This window comes from Lepidochelys kempii, chromosome 5, assembly GCF_965140265.1.
Source record: "Lepidochelys kempii isolate rLepKem1 chromosome 5, rLepKem1.hap2, whole genome shotgun sequence".
In the NCBI taxonomy this organism is placed as follows: domain Eukaryota; kingdom Metazoa; phylum Chordata; order Testudines; family Cheloniidae; genus Lepidochelys; species Lepidochelys kempii.
In genome coordinates, this window is record NC_133260.1 from 2073745 (window position 1) to 2097003 (window position 23259).

Below are 23259 nucleotides of genomic sequence, written 5' to 3' on the forward strand. Positions count from 1 at the left end.
GCCACGGAGAGAATGCTGCTAAAGAGCTTTGTCAGACATACTTCTCCAAGATCAGTGCCTAGCTTGCTGTGGGTTTCCTGAATTCTGGTCTCCTTTACGTAGGTATGACATACAAACAACACTGCCATTTACTTGCACACCAGGCGTTTGTGGAAACCTGTACAGATACAGCTAGAAAAGAAAACTTCCGGAGAGGATTGTGTTCAGAGCTAGCATCTTTCCAAACCCGAGAGCACTTATACTGCCGGCAAATTTACTTCCTGACTGACCATTTCACCCTTGAGTTCGCTGCCTACATGAACGAGTGTTTCTCAACAATGCTCTGGACAACTAGAGAAACCAGTCATTTCACCTCTCTCAGGTTAGCTCTTTTGTTCACTTGTGCTGTTTTGAGGACATACTGAGTTCACAGTGTCTCTTCAAAAATGAAAGAGCTCATGTCCCCTGCATAAAGGCCCACCAGGCGCCATGACTGACAAGTCTTAAGGGCTTGAAATCCCAAGGACTATTTTCAACCTGGTATTTCCTAGATCTTAAGTCACTAGAAACTGGTATGTCCTCCTCATAATAATTTAGATTGGATGATTCTGGAAAACAGAAGAAAAAAACGCTAATGGCATTTAAATAAGCCTGGGATTTCTAAAGCTATGCATCTCCTGTAGGCACTCTCTTGCTTCCTACCAAAAGATCCTGTTCACTAACAGAGTAAAGAGCTCCTGGATGCATTCCTTTTACACTCAATATTTACCATTCACATTTCCCCCCCACTGTTCTGTGTGCACAAGATTTCTTCTTTAATTTCAAGGTGAATTCACTCTTTACTGATCCTGAGTAGGTGCCCACCCCTAGACAATGAGTGAGGATTGTAAGGAAAGGATAATTCTCACCCCACATCCGTGTCTACATTACATTAAGTTATAATGTGTCACAGTTCTTTATAAATCCTTCCATAAATCCACCTTAGTGTGCTTCATAGCACCCCTTAGCAGTGTACATCAGAGCCTCTACAACACATCATCTTTATTGCAGCCTGGGGTGTGGAGGGAAGGTCACGGATACAGCTCCTCAGACTCACCAGCAGAGCCACCTGTCAAACATATTACTTACCTGGATTTTACTGAACTCATCATTTAAGCTCACAGCAGGCACTGTCTGGAGAGTGAGATTCCTGTCCTCATTCTCAGACACGGGGCTCTAATGCCCATCCTGTGTCCACATTCCTTTTTAATTTGCTATTTTAAAATCCCTCACCGCAGCTTCTTAAAATCAACCTCATTTAACACATCATATTTTAATAATTTCCCCTTTAACTTGCCTACCTCCTTACCCTTCAAGGGCTTAACTGCAGCAACCTTTCACCAGAGCATCCCTTACTCTCCTTTTTGTCCTATAACATATTGATATGCCTTACCCTGTGGTTCAAGGAACGATGCTCTAGGGGTAGCATGCTAGCCCAGGATTTGGAAGACCTGCTCTGCCACAGACTGCATATGACACCTTGGACAAGCCACTTTAGGTCCCTGTGCCTCAGTTCTCCATCCATAAAGAAGAGATAAAAAGAACGTCCCTGTTTCACAGGGATGTTATGAGGATAACTGCGTCAAAGGCTGCGCAGCACTTCGATTCTACCGTAATGGGGGCCACATAATGTATCTATGACAGACAGATACAGGCCAAACCCTGGCTCTGGTTCACTGACAAAGGAAAATGAATGCCACAGGTGAGACTCCAAGTCAGAACACTCTGCTGTTCCTTCTAGAAAGCTTCATCCTAGGAAACAGCAACAGAAACATCCCTGTTGGCTTTGATTATCAAGATGGAAGGTGGAACAGAGACAGTTCCAAGTAGTCACGTCCGAGACTATTTCTCCACTAAAACCATCACCTGGCATTACAGCTGGCAGCAAAGGTAAAGCCAGTGCTGAGCAAAGGGGATCCAGGGCCATCATGGCAACCTGCATCACTTAGGATACAGGAGGCAGCAGCATTATGCAGGACCTGGAGCTTCTAGGTGCTCTCAGAAAGGCAGCAGAAATTAAAATTCTTCCTCAGTGGATCTCACCTATTTTTAGCTGATTCATGGGCCCTGACTGGGGGATTCCACCTAGAATTATTTGGCACGTGAGACATCGCTACCAACCAACATTTGAAGTTAGTTGGCAAAAAAAGTCTCTTGAACAGCAGTTGTCTCCAGCTCCCACAGCATCAATTAATTTGCTGAACCCTCTTGGTAGATCAGGTTCAGTTAGCGTAAGAGCTTAATATACTACAGCTCTGTAGACACTATCAAGGATGCTTTTGGTAGGAGAGGAAAATCTCTTTACCTACTCACAACTACGAACTCTACTGAAAGGCAGGAACTTACCACTTGGTGAGTTGAGTGAGCTCATTTTATCCAGAACTTAGGAACAGACACACAAGGAAAAACATCATGAAAACAGTTAAGAGCATGTATTTGTACTTTGGAACGACACACACACAAATCTATCTTCCACAGAATACATTTGCTATTGTTGTAGAGATGGGCCCTCCTGCTCGATCGCATTGAATGCACACTGCCCTGGGACAGACGGATTACACCAAGAGGACTGAATGAGTATTACAGCAGATACTGACAATGCTCGGGAGTTCAGAATCTCAGGGTACAGCTGTGCAACAACTGGACTAGAGGGGAGCCAAGTCCAGTGATCGAGACTGATAAAATCTGCTCTTCGCTCTTTACATAAGTTCATTTTTTACTTAAATTTGCATTTTTCATTGAAAGCTATGAGCTAATTTCAACATCTGAGTTTAAAACAAAGGCAACAAGAACTATAATAACTGAATTTAGTTTAAAGCCAGTTTTGATTACAATTGTTGTTGGCTTGTAGAAGGCAAATTAAAGAGCATTCAGAGTAACGCTTACTTAGAAAACTAGAATCTCCACAAGGCAGAATCTTTCGAAGAGCCACATGCAGAAGACGGCTAATACATGTTACAAAGTTTTCAGACCTACTGAACCATATGCATGGTCAAGGTACAATTATACAGAACTACCTCCTATTGTTCTTCAGCCTTCCTTTAGCTCCTCACCATAAAATCCTTCTCAGTCCACTAACTTCACCTGTACCAACCACAGGCCACACAGAAGACCACCCTATAAAAGGGGGGCTCTGCATGTGTGTACCCCTTACAGTTATTTTCCTGCACCAGTGTGCTAGGGGGTGTACAAGACACAACTGCAAGCCAGTTCTCACCGGAGAAACTTACAATTGAGAAGATATTAAGATGGGTGCCAGGATGCATTGTGATAACTGGATCAGCAAATTTACTCTAATTGTGAACTCTATCATCAAAAGCATAGGACAGTTCATAATATGTCACAATAACCTGTAATAGGAAATACTGATGGAAAATGGTACAGAGAGAGATAAAAAACTAAGTCTAAACAAACAGGACTAGCGATATGGTTCAATGGCTATGTTAAAATCATTCTTCATAAAAACAGAAGATGTGGAACTGGAAACTAATAAACCAAAACTGGTATGTCAGATAGTAGGTCTAATTCATGGACAAAATAATGAGGGAATGGGCTATTCCACACACCATTCCCTTTGTGGGTCTTTAAAGAAAGAGACTTGGGGGTAAGGGAGAGGAAGAACAGACAGTGGCTACAGGTGCGAGCTTCATCATCACGGCTGCCACTCCCACTGCTTCCTTGGACCCTGGGCCTTTATCACCCTCATCCTGACTTGACCCGAGTTAATGACAGAGGGACCCAGACACCACCACCCCCGCTACCAGCACCAGCTGAATCCCAACCACCACCAGAAGGAAACAGGATTGGACTTTAACAGCAGCAGCTCCAGGTTGTCTTAACTAACTTCTCTTTTCCCCAAAGAGACAGTTATCACCATCTTGGATACCACCTAAGGAGACGGTCATACAAGGGTTTTTTCCCTCTGAAACTTCCTCCAGCTAAAGGGAAAGGGAAAAAGGGATGCTGTGAAAATGGAAGCCTTACTTAATACTATATTTTTTAAGAGCAGGTTAGACAAACACCTGTCAGGAATGGTTTAGATAATACTTAGTCCTGCCATGAGTGCAGGGGACTGGACTAGATGACCTCTCGAGGTCCCTTCCAGTTCTATGATTCTACACATTTCAAATGTTTTAACTGTTTTTCCTTCTTTTCTTTATCTTTAATAAAAAGTTAAGAGGATGTCTAATGGTGTTTAAGCCATGGCACTCAGCAGACTGAGGTCTCTGTATGCCAAGCCCGAGACCTTGCTTAACACTGTTTAATGTTGGACAGTGACTGGGTTATGTTAACACTTTCGGCCCTTTCTTCCATCTAAGTTAATAAAACAGATGCACTACCATGGTTCTGGGAAGACCATGCAGGGGGCAACATAGGAGAAGGTGTGGAAATGGGAGAGAAGCTGACAAATGGCTGAATGAGGCTAGTAGCAGCATGAGAGAAGAGCAGACAAGTAAGGCAGGGCAGTTGTGAAGGACCTTGAAGGTAAGGACAAGAAGTGTAAGCTTGATACGGGGAAACAGACACCAAATGAGGGATTCAAAGAGGGGGATGATATGCTCAGAATGACCAGCAAGGAAGATGACGTTAGCACCTGCGTCCTGAACAGTAGAGCTCTGCAAATCCGCGGATATCCATGGACCGTTTTTGAGGCACACAGTTCGGATGCGGATACAAATTTTTTATTCACGCAGGCTCCACTGAATGGGCTTGAGGGCTAAGGGAGGAGTCAAAAATGGCAGTTAGGTGCTGCACTTTGGTGAAAGGAGGAGAAGGATGTTGTGGTTAGCAGTGACAGAATGGGGGAATGGGAAGGACGACAAGGAGCTCAGTGCTGGCCATGGTAAGTGTAACTGATGGCAAGACATAGAGGAAGACAAAGACAATCAGAGATGTGGGATTTGATGAAGGGAGCTGAATCACCAAGCATCAAGAGTGTGGCTCAAACCATGTGAGCCAATGAGAACACCCAGAGAAAGGATGTAAATAGAGGAGCCAAGGAAGGGACCAGTGGAGAGAGAAGACACTATCAGAGACAACATAAAGTGGCCATGCATTAGTCTGCCACAGTATATTTATATGTGGCTACAAAGCAGAAAATAAAGTGGGCATTCGCAGCACCCTTCCAGGCTGGAAAGACACAAGACCAGGTGCAGCAGTGATCCAGGGAACAGCATCTTTTCCCCTATGGTTTCAACTGATAACCAAGGGGCTGCAAGTTAAATGAGCCTTGACACTTGAAGGATGCTGGTTAGGAAAGCTTGCACAGGTCCGAGCCCCTCCCTCTGTCAGGCTGTCCACCGTTCCACTAGTGCTAACTCACTGAAATCAGATAAAGAAAGAACAAATGGTTTGGGGGCCATTTTGATAGTGACAACGTAACAACTGGAGGTGTTGGAACAATAAATACAGCATACACAGATTATCAGATGCAGATGATATAGGGCAATGGAAGTTGAATGCACTCTACATCTGGCAAGATTGGGTCCAAATATTATAGAAGGTAAATTCAGTAAACTTTTAACACTTTAAGAAGAAAAGGAGTGCTGGAAATAACAGGACTCTGCTCTGGGAGTGACCTGGCCTCTGTATGCATAACTCCCATTTCTGGGAATGATAAAACTCCTATGGATGAGTCTGCCTTGACTATTTGAAGATGGAGACCAGATTCCTAGGAGCCCACCAAATGCCTCTTAGGTGTTTCTTACACTGAGCTGCCTTCACACTGAGAGGTTTGAAAAGGATAATCTGCCTGCCTGCCTTTGCATCACTTAACTCACTGAGGGAGAGAGACTTGTGCTGGAGTTTTGGGAGACGGAATGACAGAACCTTCCTATTCTTGTATGTCCCAAGGATTAATACCAAGAGTAGATTTCAACACCAGTCTGCTTGAGTGAAGATGGACCGTAGTGTGCTGAGATCAGCACACACTACAAGCTGTAGCTCCATCATATTCCAGGTGAGGATGGCTGAAGTCTGTTCTATTTTTTTATATATATATATATACATACACATATACATATACACAGAGAGACAGAGAGAGAAAGAAAAAAAACTCTTCTCAGGCTCCTGGGTGAAGTCTGGGCATCTTGTGCGGTTAGTTACCATAGAGGAGGTAGTGTTCACAGAGAATTTAGCACAAGCAGGGATTTCCCAGATGGTTGTGGGAAACCTCTCAAGAACTTCTGCTGCTCACTGCAGAACCTCACACTACACTAGGACACCACCACGGTGCAGTTTTCATTTCTGTAGCTTCCATTGCAAATATTTCAGATAATTAATGGGAATTTAAAAACAATTAGTTTGCAAGTTCCGCTCCAAGCAACTCTGTCCAGCAAGTTATCAAGTGAGCAGTCAAAAGCAGAGGAAATAGGATAATCCTGCTGCAGTTCGTACAACTTGCTTGGGAAAGCTAACTGTCAGTTTCCATTTACTTTTTTGATTGCAGTTTGGAGGTTTTGATGACTGAGGCTTTCTAGGGATTAAAATGCTGTGTGGTCCAGCTTTCCACTTCCTACAGCATTTCTGATGTGCACTGGAAAACTACTTGAGACGGTTATACAAAACGATCACCCTGTCAGACTTTTCCTTTAGTGCTATTCACATGCTATCGACTAGGAACAAAAAGTTAGCAATTACAGGGCAAGAGCCTACAGTAGTGAGAAATCCCAACATTCTCCTACCTTCCATGGCATATTTCATATCCTGAGCAAAAAGGCTCCACATGACTTCAGCACTGACCTTCCCAACAGTGAGCTCCTGAGGAAACCTGCATGGGGGAAACAGAGATAAGGCTTTAATAGTTTAAGAATAAGGGGCATTTTCATTCAGCTCTGAGCTAATCTATCTACTGAAAGATTCAACACAACAGAAATTTCCTTCATCCTGTGAAGATAAAAGGCAGGTATCTGGAAAGTGCCAATTGGACTCTGTGCTATAGATTAAACAGATTGAAAATATTCCTGCTACTGTAACTATGTTTTTAATCTACAAGACTAGCTATTGCACGGCTGTTCTCTAGAAGTAGCTACATACTATAATTCTGTAGTATTATGTCAAAATGTTTATCCCTCTTATACCTTTTTTCTTTTCCCCTTACAAAACTAGGTTTCTTGTCACTGTTGGGATTAGTGTGCAACATTGCCAACAGGCTAACACTAAGCAGGTGCACCTGCAAAATCCCGAATGTGTAATCTGCCCCTTTGTCTGCAGGAAACATGGTGGGTTGCTGGAGACAGCTGAATGGAAAGTATCTGACATCTTCCTCACCAAAGAGAAGAAGTGGATCCTTTTGCCCTGAACAAAGCCATCCCCACCCACTGAACTTTCTCAGTTCAGCATAAAACATGGACACACCTAAATCACAGCACAAAGTGCTGCCACCACAGGACCAAGTATGTGTGTTAGAAAAGTGCATCCCAGAAAACTGTACAAGAAAAAACAACTCTCACCCCATTTTCAGGTGTCTCACTGAGTTCAGGATTGTAATAACCAAGGTGTATGGGTTCGAACTCCATCAAAACTGAACCTTTTGAAACTCTTCCATCCCAATCAAAAAGAATTATTTATATAGACAGACAAATAAGACAGAAAGACAGACAGACAAGATAAGTATTCTCTATAAATACACAAATAACAGAAAAGATAGAAGACAGTTTCACAAATAAAACACAATAGACAAAGAGTTTACTTCTAGTATTAGCCATAAAGAACATGGAGGATTCTTACTGGTTCAGCACAGGGGTATATGAATTTTTATCTTCTTCTATAATGGAAACTATGAGAGTGATGAGTTTAGGCCAGAAATCCAGGTTCCTGATGCTGGGGCCTTGCTCCTCAGGAGGAAGGTCCTGATTTTTGTTCTGGAAAGGAAGTCGTGAGAAACTGAATACTGAATTTAAACAAATATGACTTCTTATCAGGCCTGCGGGTTTCCTGTGAACTGCACATGCTGCATCCTTTGCCACTTTCTTCTGAAGTTTCCATATTATGGCTCTGTCTTGACAAGCTACCTGATCTAACACAAAATATCATAAAACGCAGATTATGCTGCTAAAAGGCAAGCCTTGCGTAACTCTGGTATTAAAATGGCCATTTCTTTCTTGTTTACTGCATTGGGACCAGGGACTTGTTTCTGGACATCTCATGACGTGCTTTCTTGCCTAAACTATTTCTAACTATTTCTATTTCTAACCACTTCTAATTGGATCACAGATATTTACTAATCTATCCACAATGACAAACAATGCATCTCTTCATGCCATCTGCACATTACGGTAAATGGAACAATTTGGATCGATGTAGCTATAGTGTAGAGTTGCACCAACCACCATGAACGATACTCAAGGGATAAACTAGATTCAGTAAAACAAGATAGAACTCTGTGCCTGAAGACTCATGTAATTTAAACCCTATTCCTTCTGTTAGCTTACTATGCGTTCTAATTAGCTGTTGCTGAATGAACATTATATCAAATCTACTCTTTCAATAGACTGCTCCAATCATGGAATAAAACATCTGTGGTTTTTGAAAATGATCTCTAAAGCAATTAGTGACAGTAAAACAATCATCCTCTTTCATTCACCGCAATCAATGCTCATCAATTGGCTACAGCTGATGTGCATTCATAGAATCATAGAATCATAGAATATCAGGGTTGGAAGGGACCCCAGAAGGTCATCTAGTCCAACCCCCTGCTCGAAGCAGGACCAATTCCCAGTTAAATCATCCCAGCCAGGGCTTTGTCACGCCTGACCTTAAAAACCTCTAAGGAAGGAGATTCCACCACCTCCCTAGGCAACGCATTCCAGTGTTTCACCACCCTCTTAGTCAAAAAGTTTTTCCTAATATCCAATCTAAACCTCCCCCACTGCAACTTGAGACCATTACTCCTCATTCTGTCATCTGCTACCATTGAGAACAGTCTAGAGCCATCCTCTTTGGAACCCCCTTTCAGGTAGTTGAAAGCAGCTATCAAATCCCCCCTCATTCTTCTCTTCTGCAGGCTAAACAATCCCAGCTCCCTCAGCCTCTCCTCATAACTCATGTGTTCCAGACCCCTAATCATTTTTGTTGCCCTTCGCTGGACTCTCTCCAATTTATCCACATCCTTCTTGAAGTGTGGGGCCCAAAACTGGACACAGTACTCCAGATGAGGCCTCACCAATGTCGAATAGAGGGGGACGATTACGTCCCTCGATCTGCTCGCTATGCCCCTACTTATACATCCCAAAATGCCATTGGCCTTCTTGGCAACAAGGGCACACTGCTGACTCATATCCAGCTTCTCGTCCACTGTCACCCCTAGGTCCTTTTCCGCAGAACTGCTGCCTAGCCATTCGGTCCCTAGTCTGTAGCTGTGCATTGGGTTCTTCCGTCCTAAGTGCAAGACCCTGCACTTATCCTTATTGAACCTCATCAGATTTCTTTTGGCCCAATCCTCCAATTTGTCTAGGTCTTTCTGTATCCTATCCCTCCCCTCCAGCGTATCTACCACTCCTCCCAGTTTAGTATCATCCGCAAATTTGCTGAGAGTGCAATCCACACCATCCTCCAGATCATTTATGAAGATATTGAACAAAACCGGCCCCAGGACCGACCCTTGGGGCACTCCACTTGATACCGGCTGCCAACTAGATATGGAGCCATTGATCACTACCCGTTGAGCCCGACAATCTAGCCAGCTTTCTACACACCTTATAGTGCATTCATCCAGCCCATACTTCCTTAACTTGCTGACAAGAATACTGTGGGAAGTATTCAGAAGATCACAGGCCACAAAATTTAGTCTATGCTGGTTTATCTTCAGATATCATTTACAACATTATCTCAAGCCACTCAGCCTTGATTTTTGCACATCTATCCATCTACTCACAGGATCTGTCTGGTACTCGCGACTATACAGTTCATGGCAATTGTTGAAGATGTATTCATAGGTTGAGTTGAGACAGGCCTTCACACAGTCCTTTACTACTTGGCTGGCTCGAGGTGGGCTCTGTAGCTCTTGAACCTGGCAGGGAGCAGGAATAAAGTTAAAGAGATACTGCTCATGCGTCGTAAGAGGAAGAGGGCTTTAACCCAGGACTTGAGAGAGACTGGTTCAATTCCTTGTGATGCCTCAGTGACCTATGAACCTGAACAAGTCACTTAGTGTCTCTGAGCCTCAGCTCCTCACCTGCAAAACAGGGATAACAGCACAACCCTACCTCACAGGGATGTTGTAAGCATAAACAGCATTAAAGATTGTGAGGCACTCCGATATTACAGTCATGGGGTCCAGATAAGGAGCTAAACTAGACAGCTGTATCTAGAAACATAGGTTAGAAGGGCAAGGCACACAGTACTGCTATGTGAGGTTCAAGGGACTTCATGAAATCAGGACACAAACATCAAAGTCTCTCCCACTGCAAAAGACAGTCCAGAGAAAGACTCCATCAGAGCTCATGACATTTGATCAGCCAAGAGTTCCCAGAACATCTCATGTTATTTTTTAAAATCCACAATGGTGCCTTCTAATTCAGGAATTCATTTGACCTCTTTGTTAACAACTTTAAAATGTGGATTAGAGCCATTAATAATAGTGTGCAGACATGTACAGCCTTTTCCCTCTTGCAGCCCTCATTCTTTTTGCTTTATACTTATTATTCTACCTCACACTCACAATGCACATCTATTCTAAAAGGCTTTGCAAGCATCAGATTTGGGATAAGACCATGTCCTGAAACACACTTGGTTTTACATTTGGTCCTGTTTTTTTTTTTGTTTTGTTTTTTTCTTAATTTCTAACCGTTCTAAGTAGAAAGCAGAGTTTGGGAACAATTTTAGCATTTTACAGAAATCTTGTATGGATTATGGGGACTTTCAAATGCAGCACACGCTATAAGACGACATTTAGTTAGTTTATCTGGTGCTTTTTCATAAGAGATAAAACACGTTCCTTGCCTGAAGAACTTACAGTCAGACTTGATAAAGCACATTTTGAAATGCCATGAATGAAAACTCATTTAAAAAAAAAGGTGAAGATGGCTAAGTGACAACAGTGTTCTCATCCATCACATCATCTTCGGAAACCAAGCATTTAAAAACAAGGCAATGAATAATTAAAGATATCAAATCTTATGCTGCCCTCATAAAAAACAAATATAAGCACAAAAAAGACATTTCATTATTGCACAATGACCTTACCTGTGAGCCATGACTCTCTATTAATCAAGTAATTATTTGCGTTATCTTAATTTCAGTATATATTTCCTTTTGAGAGATACAGTTAAATGAGAAATATTATTGCTTAATATATTTATCAGACCATAGAAGTTTTTGTACAGACTTAATTGTTGTTTATTGATACGGCTGGAAATGTAGTTTTACAGGAAAAGTTTATAAGTCAATAAATGGTAAAATTACATATCCTACCTGGGTACAGAAAAATTGTATGTTTCTTTGTCAGAAGGATTTTGTGATTACTGATGATGAAAAGTATTTATTTTGCATCAGAGTTAGGAGTATTAAGTTGTGACACTGATAAGAATGTTTACGTTTACTACGTGGGCAGCACAAGATTGCTGTTGCCTGCGACTAGTCATTTCCACGCAGAAAAGGGTTTGGCTTTGGAGAATAACGGGTTAGTTCTTCATTGCAGTAAGCAGGCTTTTCTCTGAATAGTATAGGACAATGACACACACACACTGGAATATTATCGCTGTGATGAATCCTCACCTTCATTCTGAAAAACGTGATGCTGGTCAGCAAGTCCACTGTGGATTTCAAGTCCTGTAACCGCTCAGGGCTGCTGGCTGGGAAATTGTTCTGTTGGCATAAAAGTGAAGCCACACCTGAAAGAGCAATCAGACGTCCACACAAACTCTCCCGCCCATTCAGAATAAACATGTTAAAAACCCTTGGAAACGTATCGAGCCCAGGAGCTTCTATCACTCAAAACCATGCTCAGTAAATAAAGGTCTTCACATTGAACAAGGTAAGACCTTTTCACTGCAAGAGTTCATCTGTTTAATTAAAAAGTTCTTCATGTGAATTTAGTGTTCATGAAAGGTAGCAGACTGATAGTCATAAGAACAGCCACACGGAGTCAGACCAATGGTCCATCCAGCCCAATATCCTGACTCCCAATAGTGGTGGGTGCTCGATGATTCACAGGGAATGAACAGAACAGGGCAATTATCGAATGATCCATCCCCTGTCGTCCAGTTGCAGCTTCTGGCAGTGACACACTTAGGAACGCCCAGAAAATGGGGTTGTGTCCTGACCATCTTGGCTAATAGCCATTGTTGGACCTGTCCTCCAGGAACTGATCTAATTATTTTTTTAACCCAATTATAGTTTTGGCCTTCACAACATCCCCTGGCAACGAGTTCCATAGATTGACTGCATTGCGTGAAGTACTTTCTTATGTTTGCTTTCAACCTGCTGCATCCCAATTGCATTGGGTGACCACTGGCCTTGTGTTATGTGAAGGGGTGATCTCTTTTCTAAGTTGAACAGTTCCAGTCTTCTGCAACATTCCTGGTATGTAGAACAGGAGGACTTGTGGCACCTTAGAGAAACAAATTTAGTCTCTAAGGTGCCACAAGTCCTCCTTTTCTTTTTGCGGATACAGACTAACACGGCTGCTACTCTGAATTCCTCATATGGAAACTGTTCCATAACCTTAATTTTTGTTGCCCTTCTCTGTACTTTTTCCAACTCTAATATATCTGTTTTGAGACTGGGTGACCAGAACTGCATGCTGTATTCCAGGTGTGGGTGTACCATGGATGTATATAGCATCATTATGATATTTTCTGTATTAATATCTATCCCTATTCAAATAGGTCCTAGCAATGTTAGCTTTTTTGACTGCCACTGCACATTGAGCAGATGTTTTCAAAGAACTATCCATGATGACTCCAAGATCTTTCTTGAATGGTAACAGCTGGTTTAGACCCCACCATTTTGTATTTATAGTTGGTATGATTTTTTCCCAATGTGCATTATTTGCATTCATCAACGCTGAACTTCATCTGCCATTTTGTTGCCCATTCACCCAGTTTTATGAGATCCCGTTGTAACTCTTCAGAGTGTGCTTTGGACTTAACTATCTTGAGTAATTTTCTATCCTCTGCAAATTTTGCCACATCACTGTTTACCCACTTTTCCCAGATCATCTGTGAATATGTTGAACAGCACTGGTCCCAGTAGAGATCCTTGTAGGATTCTCTTCTTTATTAAAGTTTCAACCAAAGAGCGCCTCTGGAGCCTTTTTAAAAGATTGGTGTTACGTTAGCCATCCTCCAGCAATCTAGTACAGAAGTTCTGCAATTTCATATGCGAGTTCCTTCAGAATTCTTGGGTGAATACCCACTGATGCTGGTGACTTATTACTGTGTAATTTATCAATTTGTTCCAAAACCTCCTCTACTGGACACTTCAATCTGGGATAGTTCCTAAGATGTGTCACCTAAAAAGAATGGCTCAGGTGTAGGAATCTCCCTCGCATCCTCAGCAGTGAAGACCAATGCAAAGAATTCATTTAGCTTTTCTACAACAGCCTTGTCTTCCTTGAGTGTTCCTATAGCACCTCCGCTATCCAATGGCCCCACTGGTTGTTTGGTCCAGCTTCTAATGTACTTAAATTTATTTTTGATGTTGGTTTTAGTGTCTTATTAATTGCTATTTAAATTCTTTTTTGGCCTGCCTAATTACACTTTTACACTTGACTTGCCTGAGTTTATGCTCCCTTCTATTTTCCTCAGTGGGATTTTACTTCCAGTTTTTAAAGGATGTCTTTTTGTCTCTAACCTTCTCTTTTACTCTGTTTAGCCATAGTGGAGGGGTCTTTTTTTGGTCTCCGTCATATTTTTTATGTGGTGTATACATTTAGTTGAAGCCTCTATTATGATGTATTTTAAAAGTTTCCATGCAGCTTGTGACTGTTTGTTTGAATGTCCCTTTAGCCTGTGCCTCCTCATTTTTGAAGTTTGATGCTACTGTGGTGGGTTTCTTTGGTATTTCCTCCCCCCAACAAGGATGTTAAACTTAACTACATCATGGTCGCTATTACCAAGCGGTCCAGCTCTATTCACCTCCTTGGACCAGATCCTGTGCTCCATTTAGGACTAAATCAAGAATTGCCTCTCCCCTCATGGGTTCCAGGACTAGCTGCTCCCAGAAGCAGTCATTGATGGTGTCTAGAAATTTTCTCTCTCCAACCTACCCTGAGGTGACATCTTCCCAGTCAATATGGGGATAGATGAAATCCACCATTTTTATTGGGTTTTCTAGTCTCTCTAATCTCCCTCAGTATTTCAGAATCACCATCCTGGTGAGGTGGTCAGTAATATATTCCTACTGCTTTACTCTTATTAGTCATGCATGAAATTTCTATCCAGAGAGTCTCTATAGTACAGTTTGAGTCATTTAAGATTTTTACTACACTGGACTCTATGCTTTCTTTCACATACAGAGCCACACCCTCACCAGTATGATCTACTCCATCATTCCTGCATATTTTGTACCTTGGTATTACTGTGTCCTATTGATTATCATCAATCCACCAATTTTCTGTGATGCCTATTATATCGATATCCTCATTTAACACCAGGCACTCAAGTTCACCCATCTTAGTATTTATATTTCTTGCATTTATATAGAAGCACTTACAAACTTTGTCAATATTTAGTGCTCTGGCTTCATGTGATGTAATTGACTAGGACTCTTTCATTTGACTTTCTTTTCAGTTCCTACCTGTACTTTATCAACTTCTGTCCTCTCTTCTTTATATATAGAGGAGCCTCTTTAATAAATCCTCCCCTAAGGGATGTCTCTGTCTGAACCATGTACTCCTCTGCATCTGTCCTTAATTAAAAACTGCTCTACAAGCTTTTAATTTTACAATCCAGTGATCTGGTTCCATTTCAGGCCAGAAGGCCTTTATTTCCCCATAGAACAAGTACAGAATAAGCAGCAACAGAGCATGCTTCCTCACCTTCCCCTGACAACATACCTAGTTCTGGGCTGGAGCCTGATCTCAAACTAACTGCTTGACAAGGCTTTGTTTTTCCCCACAGCTCAGTTTTTGGCCGCTCTTTGGAGACAGCCAATAAGGATGCCAGGTGTGGTGGGATTTGTGATTTCCAGTGATATAGAAAAGAAGATCTGAATCCCATTTACAATCCTCTCACATAGCCAGATGTCAGCTACCAAGACTCAGACTCTAATGCCAGACGGGACCATTCTGATAATCTAATCTGAGGTTGTGCAAAACTCAGGCCATAGGAATTCCCTGAATTACTTCCTGTTTGAACTAAGGGAAATCTTTTATGGAAACATCCAGTCTTGATTTGAAAATTGCCAGTGATAGAGAATCCACAATAACCTTTTGTCAGTTGTTCTGATGGCTAATTACCCTCACTTCTAAAATGTGCACCACATTTCCAGTCTGAGTGTTTCTCACTTCAACTTCCACCCATTGGATCGTGTTAAAGCTTTGTCTGCTAGATTGAAGAGCCCATTATCAAATTTTTGTTTCCCATATAATTATGGACCGTGATCAAGTCAACTGTTATCAAGAGATGTAGCGCCAAACCTTAAAGTTTGTCCCTTAACACAGTCTTAACTCCAGTCTAGTTCCCTCTCACATATTGTGCCCATTGCCATAGTAGCCGAGTACCTAGGCATTTCACCTTCTATTGCTTGGACCTTAGCTGAATAAAATTAAATATTTAATTCTCTTTTCCAGGCCAAGTGAACACGAATGGAACTAAGGGGAAACCCCTGAGACTTAAAGGGAAAATAGATATTCCAGAATGCTGGGAATGTCCGAATTCTCAGGGGTTAATTGTTGCTGTTGACACCAGACTGTGAATTGTCTCCACTTTGCGGAATAACACTTTCTAGTGGATTCCTTTCTGCTGCTGTTGAAGATCGTTTGAACAGCCTCTGAACATGATGTTCCACATCCATCCAAAAACCAGGCCATGAAGTTGAATGAGGCTGCGTTATGGTGCTGTACCTTGCCCTCGTTCTGGGTTAATAGGTCTGGGAAGAAGGGAAGGATTGAATGGTTATGAGAGGTAACACTGACATCTGGAGAATGCTGGGGTACCAAACTATTGGGGGCCATTTGGGAGCAATCAGGATAACTGATGCCCCGTTGTGTTTTATCTTTCTCAGCACATGACAGAAGAGTGGGATGGGTGGAAAAAACATACATAAGCTCCTGACCAAGTCCGGAGGAATGCACCTCCCTGGGAGCCCTGACCTTGTGCACCCATGGAGCGTAGGTCCTGCATTCTGAATTCTTCAGAGTTGCAAACAAGTTGCACATTGGACATGCCCATTGGTGGAATATGCTCTATTACTGAGCTGCGTAGTTCCCATTCATGGTCTTTGGACAAGATGATGCAGAGACTGTCTGCAAGCATAGCGTGTATCCTGGGAAGTGCACTGCTGATAGAGTGACACAGGGAGGGATGCACTAGATCCACAGATTGGCAACTTCCATGCACAGATCTCGCATCACCTTGTCTATTGATTCAGAATATTGTTGACATGTTGTCCAACTGTATTTGCCCATAACTTACTGCTACATATGTTAGGAAACTTTCACAAGATCTGCAGACAGCTCACAGTTCCAAAAGTTGGTATCTTGGACTCCCGAAGAGTCCATGCATCCTGTGCTGTATATTTGTCCAGGTGAGTGCCCCAGCCCAACAGGGAGGCATCCATAATTAGTTCCTTCTCTGGTGGAGGTGGAGTGAAAGGGACTTCCATATACACGATAGCTGCTTTCCCATCTGTTTAGTGAGTTTTGTATTCAGAGGAATGATCTTCTATGCTGTCTCCATTTGGGATGTATACTGTCTTGAGCCAGGCTCGGAAAGCATGAAGTTGAAGCCTTGTGAATGGTGTTACATAAGCGCTGGCAGCCATATGCCCTAAGAAAGCAAGACCCTCCCAAACTGATGTTTGTGTAGTAGCCCAAATCTCCATGACTAGCCCATGACTGGTGCTTTCATGGTGAGAAATCTGTCTCTTGGAAGGTATGCGCTTGCTGTGATGGAGTTCAGTATTGTGCTGATAGTTGTCCCACAGGCAGTAGAATTTAACACTAAATTGTCTTCATTTAAAGATATGCCCAGTGATCACAGCAGCAGCTTGAGGAGAGCCGCTGTTGCTGATTGGACTCCTTGGAGAGATCGCTCCATCAGTAGCCAGCACTGAGATATGGAAAAATCAAAACTCCCTTGCAGTGGAAGTGAGCTGCCACAACTGCCATCACCTTTTTGAAAACCCTTGCAGCTGTGGTCAGGCCAAAGGGAAGAACCTTGTACTGGTCACGGTTAGAATCCAAGGTGAACATGAGAAATTTCCCATGTGCAGGCTGGATATCTATGTGGAAGAAGACATCCTTCACGTTGAGAGCTGTGAATCAGTTTCCCTTGGTCAATGATAGGATTTACTGCTGCCAAAGTTACCATTCTAAAGTGCATTGCTCAGATGCAGACACTGAGTTGCCATAGATCTCAGAGAGGTCTCCACGCTCTCTTTTTCTTGGGGACCAGGAAATATTTTGAACAGAACCCTTTTCACTGGTATTGGAGAGAAACAGGCTCCATGGCTTCCAGTTGCAGATGGGAGTCTTATTTCCTGAGAGAGCATTCCTTCATGAGAGTGATCCCTGAAGAGGGATCAGGGATAAAGGAGGGTGAAAGGGAGAGAAAAATTCTATTGTGTATCCTACATGGATGATAAAAAGCACCCATTTCTTGAATGCGCTGCTTTGCCAGTTGTTGGAGAAATGGGTTAAGGGAAGGAAAATTTGGTAGTAGAGTTGGTTCGCAGCTCTTGGCAGACCCGTCAAAATGGTTTCCTTGTTGACTGCTGGGTTTGGGGGATAGTGGTAGCTGATGACAGAACAAGGAGTAATGGTCTCAAGTTGCAGTGGGGGAAGTTTAGGTTGGATATTAGGAAAAACATTTTCACTAGGAGGGTGGTAAAACACTGGAATGCGTTACCTAGGGAGGTGGTGGAATCTCCTTCCTTAGATATGTTTAAGGTCAAGCTTGACAAAGCCCTGGCTGGGATGATTTAGTTTGGGATTGGTCCTGCTTTGAGCAGGGGGTTGGACTAGATGACCTCCTGAGGTCCCTTCCAACCCTGATATTCTATGATTCTATGATAGAAGCAGGAAACACAGTCTGCCTGAATCTTTGTAGCCTCTGACGCTTCCTTGGGAGTTTGTAAGATCTGTGATGGACAAATAGTTGTGCAGTTGTACTTTGTCTAGAAGGTTGCAATTTATGAAACTTCTCCTTGGGTGCTAGTGTATAAATCCCAAGAGAATGGAGGGTTGCCCAAGAATCTTTTAATGAATGAAGGGACTCATCTGTCCTTTCCCTATAAAGATTGGTCTCTTCAAAGGCTAAGTCCTCAATAGTAGACTGGACTTTTCTTAGGAACTCGGATGACCGAAGCAATAATGCTCTCATCACAACCACTGCAGTGGACATTTATCAGGAGGTCATTTCAGCTGTGTTGAGAGTAGTCTGTAGTGATGATCTCATAATCAGCTTTCCTTCCTCAATGAGAGCTTCAAACTATCCCTGGAGCTCTTTGGGGAGTTTATCTGAAAAGTTTGTCAATTTATTGTAGTTCACTTGATGTACTTGGCCGTAAGTGCCTGACAATTTGCTACCCTGGGGTTTTGGCTGGTGAAGGAAAAGACCTTTCTACCAACTAAGTCCAAGGACTTAGCTTCCTTATTGGAAGAGCAGATTTCAACTGGTGCTTTCGGCTTTTCTCTGAGGCTGCTTGGACTACCCAGGATTTAGGCACTGGATGAGTGAATAAAAATTCCACCCCTTTGCCTGGGACTGAGTTTTTTTTTCTCTGCCCACTTAAGGGTGGGGCACACATGGTTGATGTGTGCCACACCACCTTTGCTGGTTTCAATACTGCTTCGTTAATAGGCAATGAGATTTTACTGGGTCCCATGCTGTGCCAGATATTACTTCCTCTAAAGGGATTTGGAGCATCTCCACAACCCTCTTCAGCAGGTCTTAATATTGCTTGATGTCATCAGAAGGCGAGGAGGAGGTAGGCATAATTGCCTCATGTAGGGACGAGAACGAGAACCCTGACTGACCCAGCAGTTCTGGAGGTGTCTCTGGATTCTTCTCTTCTGTCAGCTCGTGAGGAGGGTCTGCTTCCTCTATGTGAGGAGAGTGATGCTGCGAGTCCTATCTCAAACAAACCGATTCAGAGCAACATGTATACGGACCCAGTAGGACCAACAGGATTGGTCAAATGGTGGTTGAGGTGCATCCCAAGGCATAGGGTACTTAAGTTCATGTGGAAGATAATCCATTTTGTACGACTTTTATGGAGCCCATGAGATTCTTGATACCTTGTCTGGACTGTGGGAGGTAGCATTCTCTCACCCATGTTCATGCTATCAAATGAGAAGATAAGATCTTGTTCCATGGATGGTGCCGATAGACTCAGCTGCTTGGCCGCCTCTGTTAGTTTACAGTATCAGGGAATGGGTGTCCATAAGTACCAATGGTAGTGTTGATTTAGCAATACCCTGATTGGGAGACAGTCTGGGAAGAAAGACCTCCATGTAGCCACTTGGGAAAAAACCGATGTCTGTGGAGATAACGGCGCCTGAAAGGATGGGTGATTCAGCAACTTGCAGGACAAGGAGGATTTGCCGGGTGGTAAATTTGTCCCCTGAAGAGGGGGAACAAAGGCTGGTCTCTGTTTGCACCGTTAGAGTCAAATTGGTTGGAATTCTCAGTACCAGTTTCCTTCCTTCCCTCTCTAATGTCCAGAGAGTGGGCTACCGGATCCCTCACTGCAGCCCTTTTCTGCTGCCAAATTCCTGGCTTTATCCTAGTCCCACCTGTTCCTTCTCAGATGGCTCCTTCATCATTCAGGGGTTACTTAGGCTACAGCTGTGCAGAAATAGGTGGCCTATCTGGTTAATTGATGCCTTCTCAGCCCCATCAACCCCTTCTAGGGTAATATGGGGTGAACATCCCATCATACTGGGCATAGTAATCACCTTGAAGAGTACAGACAGGAAGGGGGGGGGGGGAAAGAGTCCCAACTATACTAACTCTCAACTACTAATCTATAAACTATTCTATAACTATTTTCAGGTAATTAGGAAGGAAGCGAATTTGCTGAACACTGGAGCTTTCCAACACACACCATAGGTAGCAAAAGGAAATTGGAAATACGGTTGGTCCACACGGCCACTTTATACCCTTAGTAAACAGCACGTGGAGAACTGCACAGGCACAGACTGGAGGACACGATTAGCAGAAATCTTCTGGTCTCAGGCGCCCATAGAGCACCAGCACCCCACAGTGGAATACAAATAGGCACCAGCACTTGAGGAACAACTCTACACATGCGCAGCAGCAGGGTCCCCATGGACTCGCATTGTGCAGTAGAGTAATGTGGAGTAGATTTACACCCCAGTTTGCCACGAACTGAAAGTTCATGTAGACAAGCCCTCAACATGCTCGAGAGGGTGGGTGGGATGCAGTTACAACAGAAGAGTGGATAGAAATATCCTTTATAATGCATTCATTGGTTTTGCTGCGAAGTCAACCTCATCCAGACACCTTATTGATATCTGCATTGATCGTCAAAATAATTACAACAGAGGAGTTGCAGAGAGATCCAATCTGTTATCTCCTGGCACTAGATGGGGCACTCAGGTATTAATTCAAAGCAGCTAATTTAAGTTGGTAGGATTCAACGTGAGCTGCATGAACAGCTAAGAATAAGCCTGTGAAGGCAACCCCCTTTTCAAGCTAACATGTGCATGCCCTCCCCTGTGCTTGGAGCACTCACCAGTAACAAAAATTTCTCTAAGACAAGATTTAGTTACAATCATTGGGTTAGTGTTGTGAACTGAAGAGGTACTCATGGCGCAAAACATCTGGCAAAGATTTTTAAACAGGACACACTCAAAAAACTAGACTCATTTTCTTCTGCCTTATGTAAGCTAGTAAGCGAGAGTTAGATGAACAGAAAGCAATAACTGGCTTGTATGTAATATGCTTGTTATTTTTTACATGCCAACATAACATGCTTCAAAACCCCTAATTGTCAGAGGATGACTTACGTCAGAGCTATCCTTGAAAGGTTGCAGAGTAACAGCCGTGTTAGTCTGTATTCGCAAAAAGAAAAGGAGGACTTGTGGCACCTTAGAGACTAACCAATTTATTTGAGCATAAGCTTTCGTGAGCTACAGCTCACTTCATCGGATGCATACTGTGGAAAGTATAGAAGATCTTTTTATACACACAAAGCATGAAAAAATGGGTGTTTACCACTACAAAAGGTTTTCTCTCCCCCCACCCCATTGTAAGGAGAGAGATAGAATCATAGAATCATAGAATCATAGAATATCAGGGTTGGAAGGGACCCCAGAAGGTCATCTAGTCCAACCCCCTGCTCAAAGCAGGACCAATTCCCAGTTAAATCATCCCAGCCAGGGCTTTGTCAAGCCTGACCTTAAAAACCTCTAAGGAAGGAGATTCTACCACCTCCCTAGGTAACGCATTCCAGTGTTTCACCACCCTCTTAGTGAAAAAGTTTTTCCTAATATCCAATCTAAACCTCCCCCACTGCAACTTGAGACCATTACTCCTCGTTCTGTCATCTGCTACCATTGAGAACAGTCTAGAGCCATCCTCTTTGGAACCCCCTTTCAGCTAGTTGAAAGCAGCTATCAAATCCCCCCTCATTCTTCTCTTCTGCAGGCTAAACAATCCCAGCTCCCTCAGCCTCTCCTCATAACTCATGTGTTCCAGTCCCCTAATCATTTTTGTTGCCCTTCGCTGGACTCTCTCCAATTTATCCACATCCTTCTTGAAGTGTGGGGCCCAAAACTGGACACAGTACTCCAGATGAGGCCTCACCAATGTCGAATAGAGGGGAACGATCACGTCCCTCGATCTGCTCGCTATGCCCCTACTTATACATCCCAAAATGCCATTGGCCTTCTTGGCAACAAGGGCACACTGCTGACTCATATCCAGCTTCTCGTCCACTGTCACCCCTAGGTCCTTTTCCGCAGAACTGCTGCCTAGCCATTCGGTCCCTAGTCTGTAGCTGTGCATTGGGTTCTTCCGTCCTAAGTGCAGGACCCTGCACTTATCCTTATTGAACCTCATCAGATTCCTTTTGGCCCAATCCTCCAATTTGTCTAGGTCCTTCTGTATCCTATCCCTCCCCTCCAGCGTATCTACCACGCCTCCCAGTTTAGTATCATCCGCAAATTTGCTGAGAGTGCAATCCACACCATCCTCCAGATCATTTATGAAGATATTGAATAAAACCGGATCACTTTAGATAAGCTATTACCAGCAGGAGAGTGGGGTAGGGGGAGAGAAAACCTTTTGTAGTGGTAAACACCCATTTTTTCATACTTTGTGTATAAAAAGATCTTCTATACTTTCCACAGTATGCATCCGATGAAGTGAGCTGTAGCTCACGAAAGCTTATGCTCAAATAAATTGGTTAGTCTCTAAGGTGCCACAAGTCCTCCTTTTCTTTTTGCTATCCTTGAAAGAACATCAGTTGTTCTGTAAGAATAATCAATTATGAACCCATTTATGCAATCAACTCTCGACATTACAAATCAGACCTAATTACATTTTGCCACAGCGCTCACACTATATTACTATTTTTGGCAGAATGAACTAACATCTTATCCAAGGATTAACTTTTCCCCCCAATCATAAAGAGTATCATTCTACTATTTATAATTATATGCTTCCCAGTGGTACTTCTAACAGAATTAGAATGTGTCTTGTGTGCACGCAGGGTGGCTGTCAAAAGATTTCTCTCCACTCAGAACACAAAGACTACAATTCAACCCCCAAGCACCACAGGACATTACTGGAAATCAGCTTTTCTTGAAGGTTGAGACACACAGGCTTTTCTAAAGATCTTTTTTTAAACAACATTGGTTGCAGTCACCCTTCCAGCCTTCCCTGCCATGTACACATGCAACAAACGCAGATTAGCCACAAATAAAGACATGCAATATGTTGAATAGTGAAATCAGAAATGCGGCACCAATTAAGATCTGGCTGAAAATTCATCCCAAATTATGTTATAATAGATTGTGTATATTTCAGTCTCCGTATCCTCCCCTGCTAAGTGCAAAGTATGACAGAATGAGATATTTCTGTATTGAATTGTGAACTCCGTTTTCTATTG

The 23259-nt window shown here is 42.8% G+C and overlaps 1 protein-coding gene across 9 annotated transcripts in view; it reads right to left on the reverse strand.

The window, feature by feature from the left end:
- The window catches only part of UNC13B (unc-13 homolog B), a 381168-nt gene that overhangs the window by 80080 nt on the left and 277829 nt on the right, over positions 1 to 23259 (reverse strand). For all 9 annotated transcript variants that reach the window (XM_073343305.1, XM_073343304.1, XM_073343298.1 and 6 more), the window contains 4 exons: positions 11734 to 11823; positions 9893 to 10027; positions 7747 to 7880; positions 6702 to 6787 (listed from right to left, as the gene is read on the reverse strand). In XM_073343305.1, the coding sequence (XP_073199406.1) occupies positions 6702 to 6787; positions 7747 to 7880; positions 9893 to 10027; positions 11734 to 11823 (445 nt within the window). The remainder of the gene's footprint in view (positions 1 to 6701; positions 6788 to 7746; positions 7881 to 9892; positions 10028 to 11733; positions 11824 to 23259) is intronic.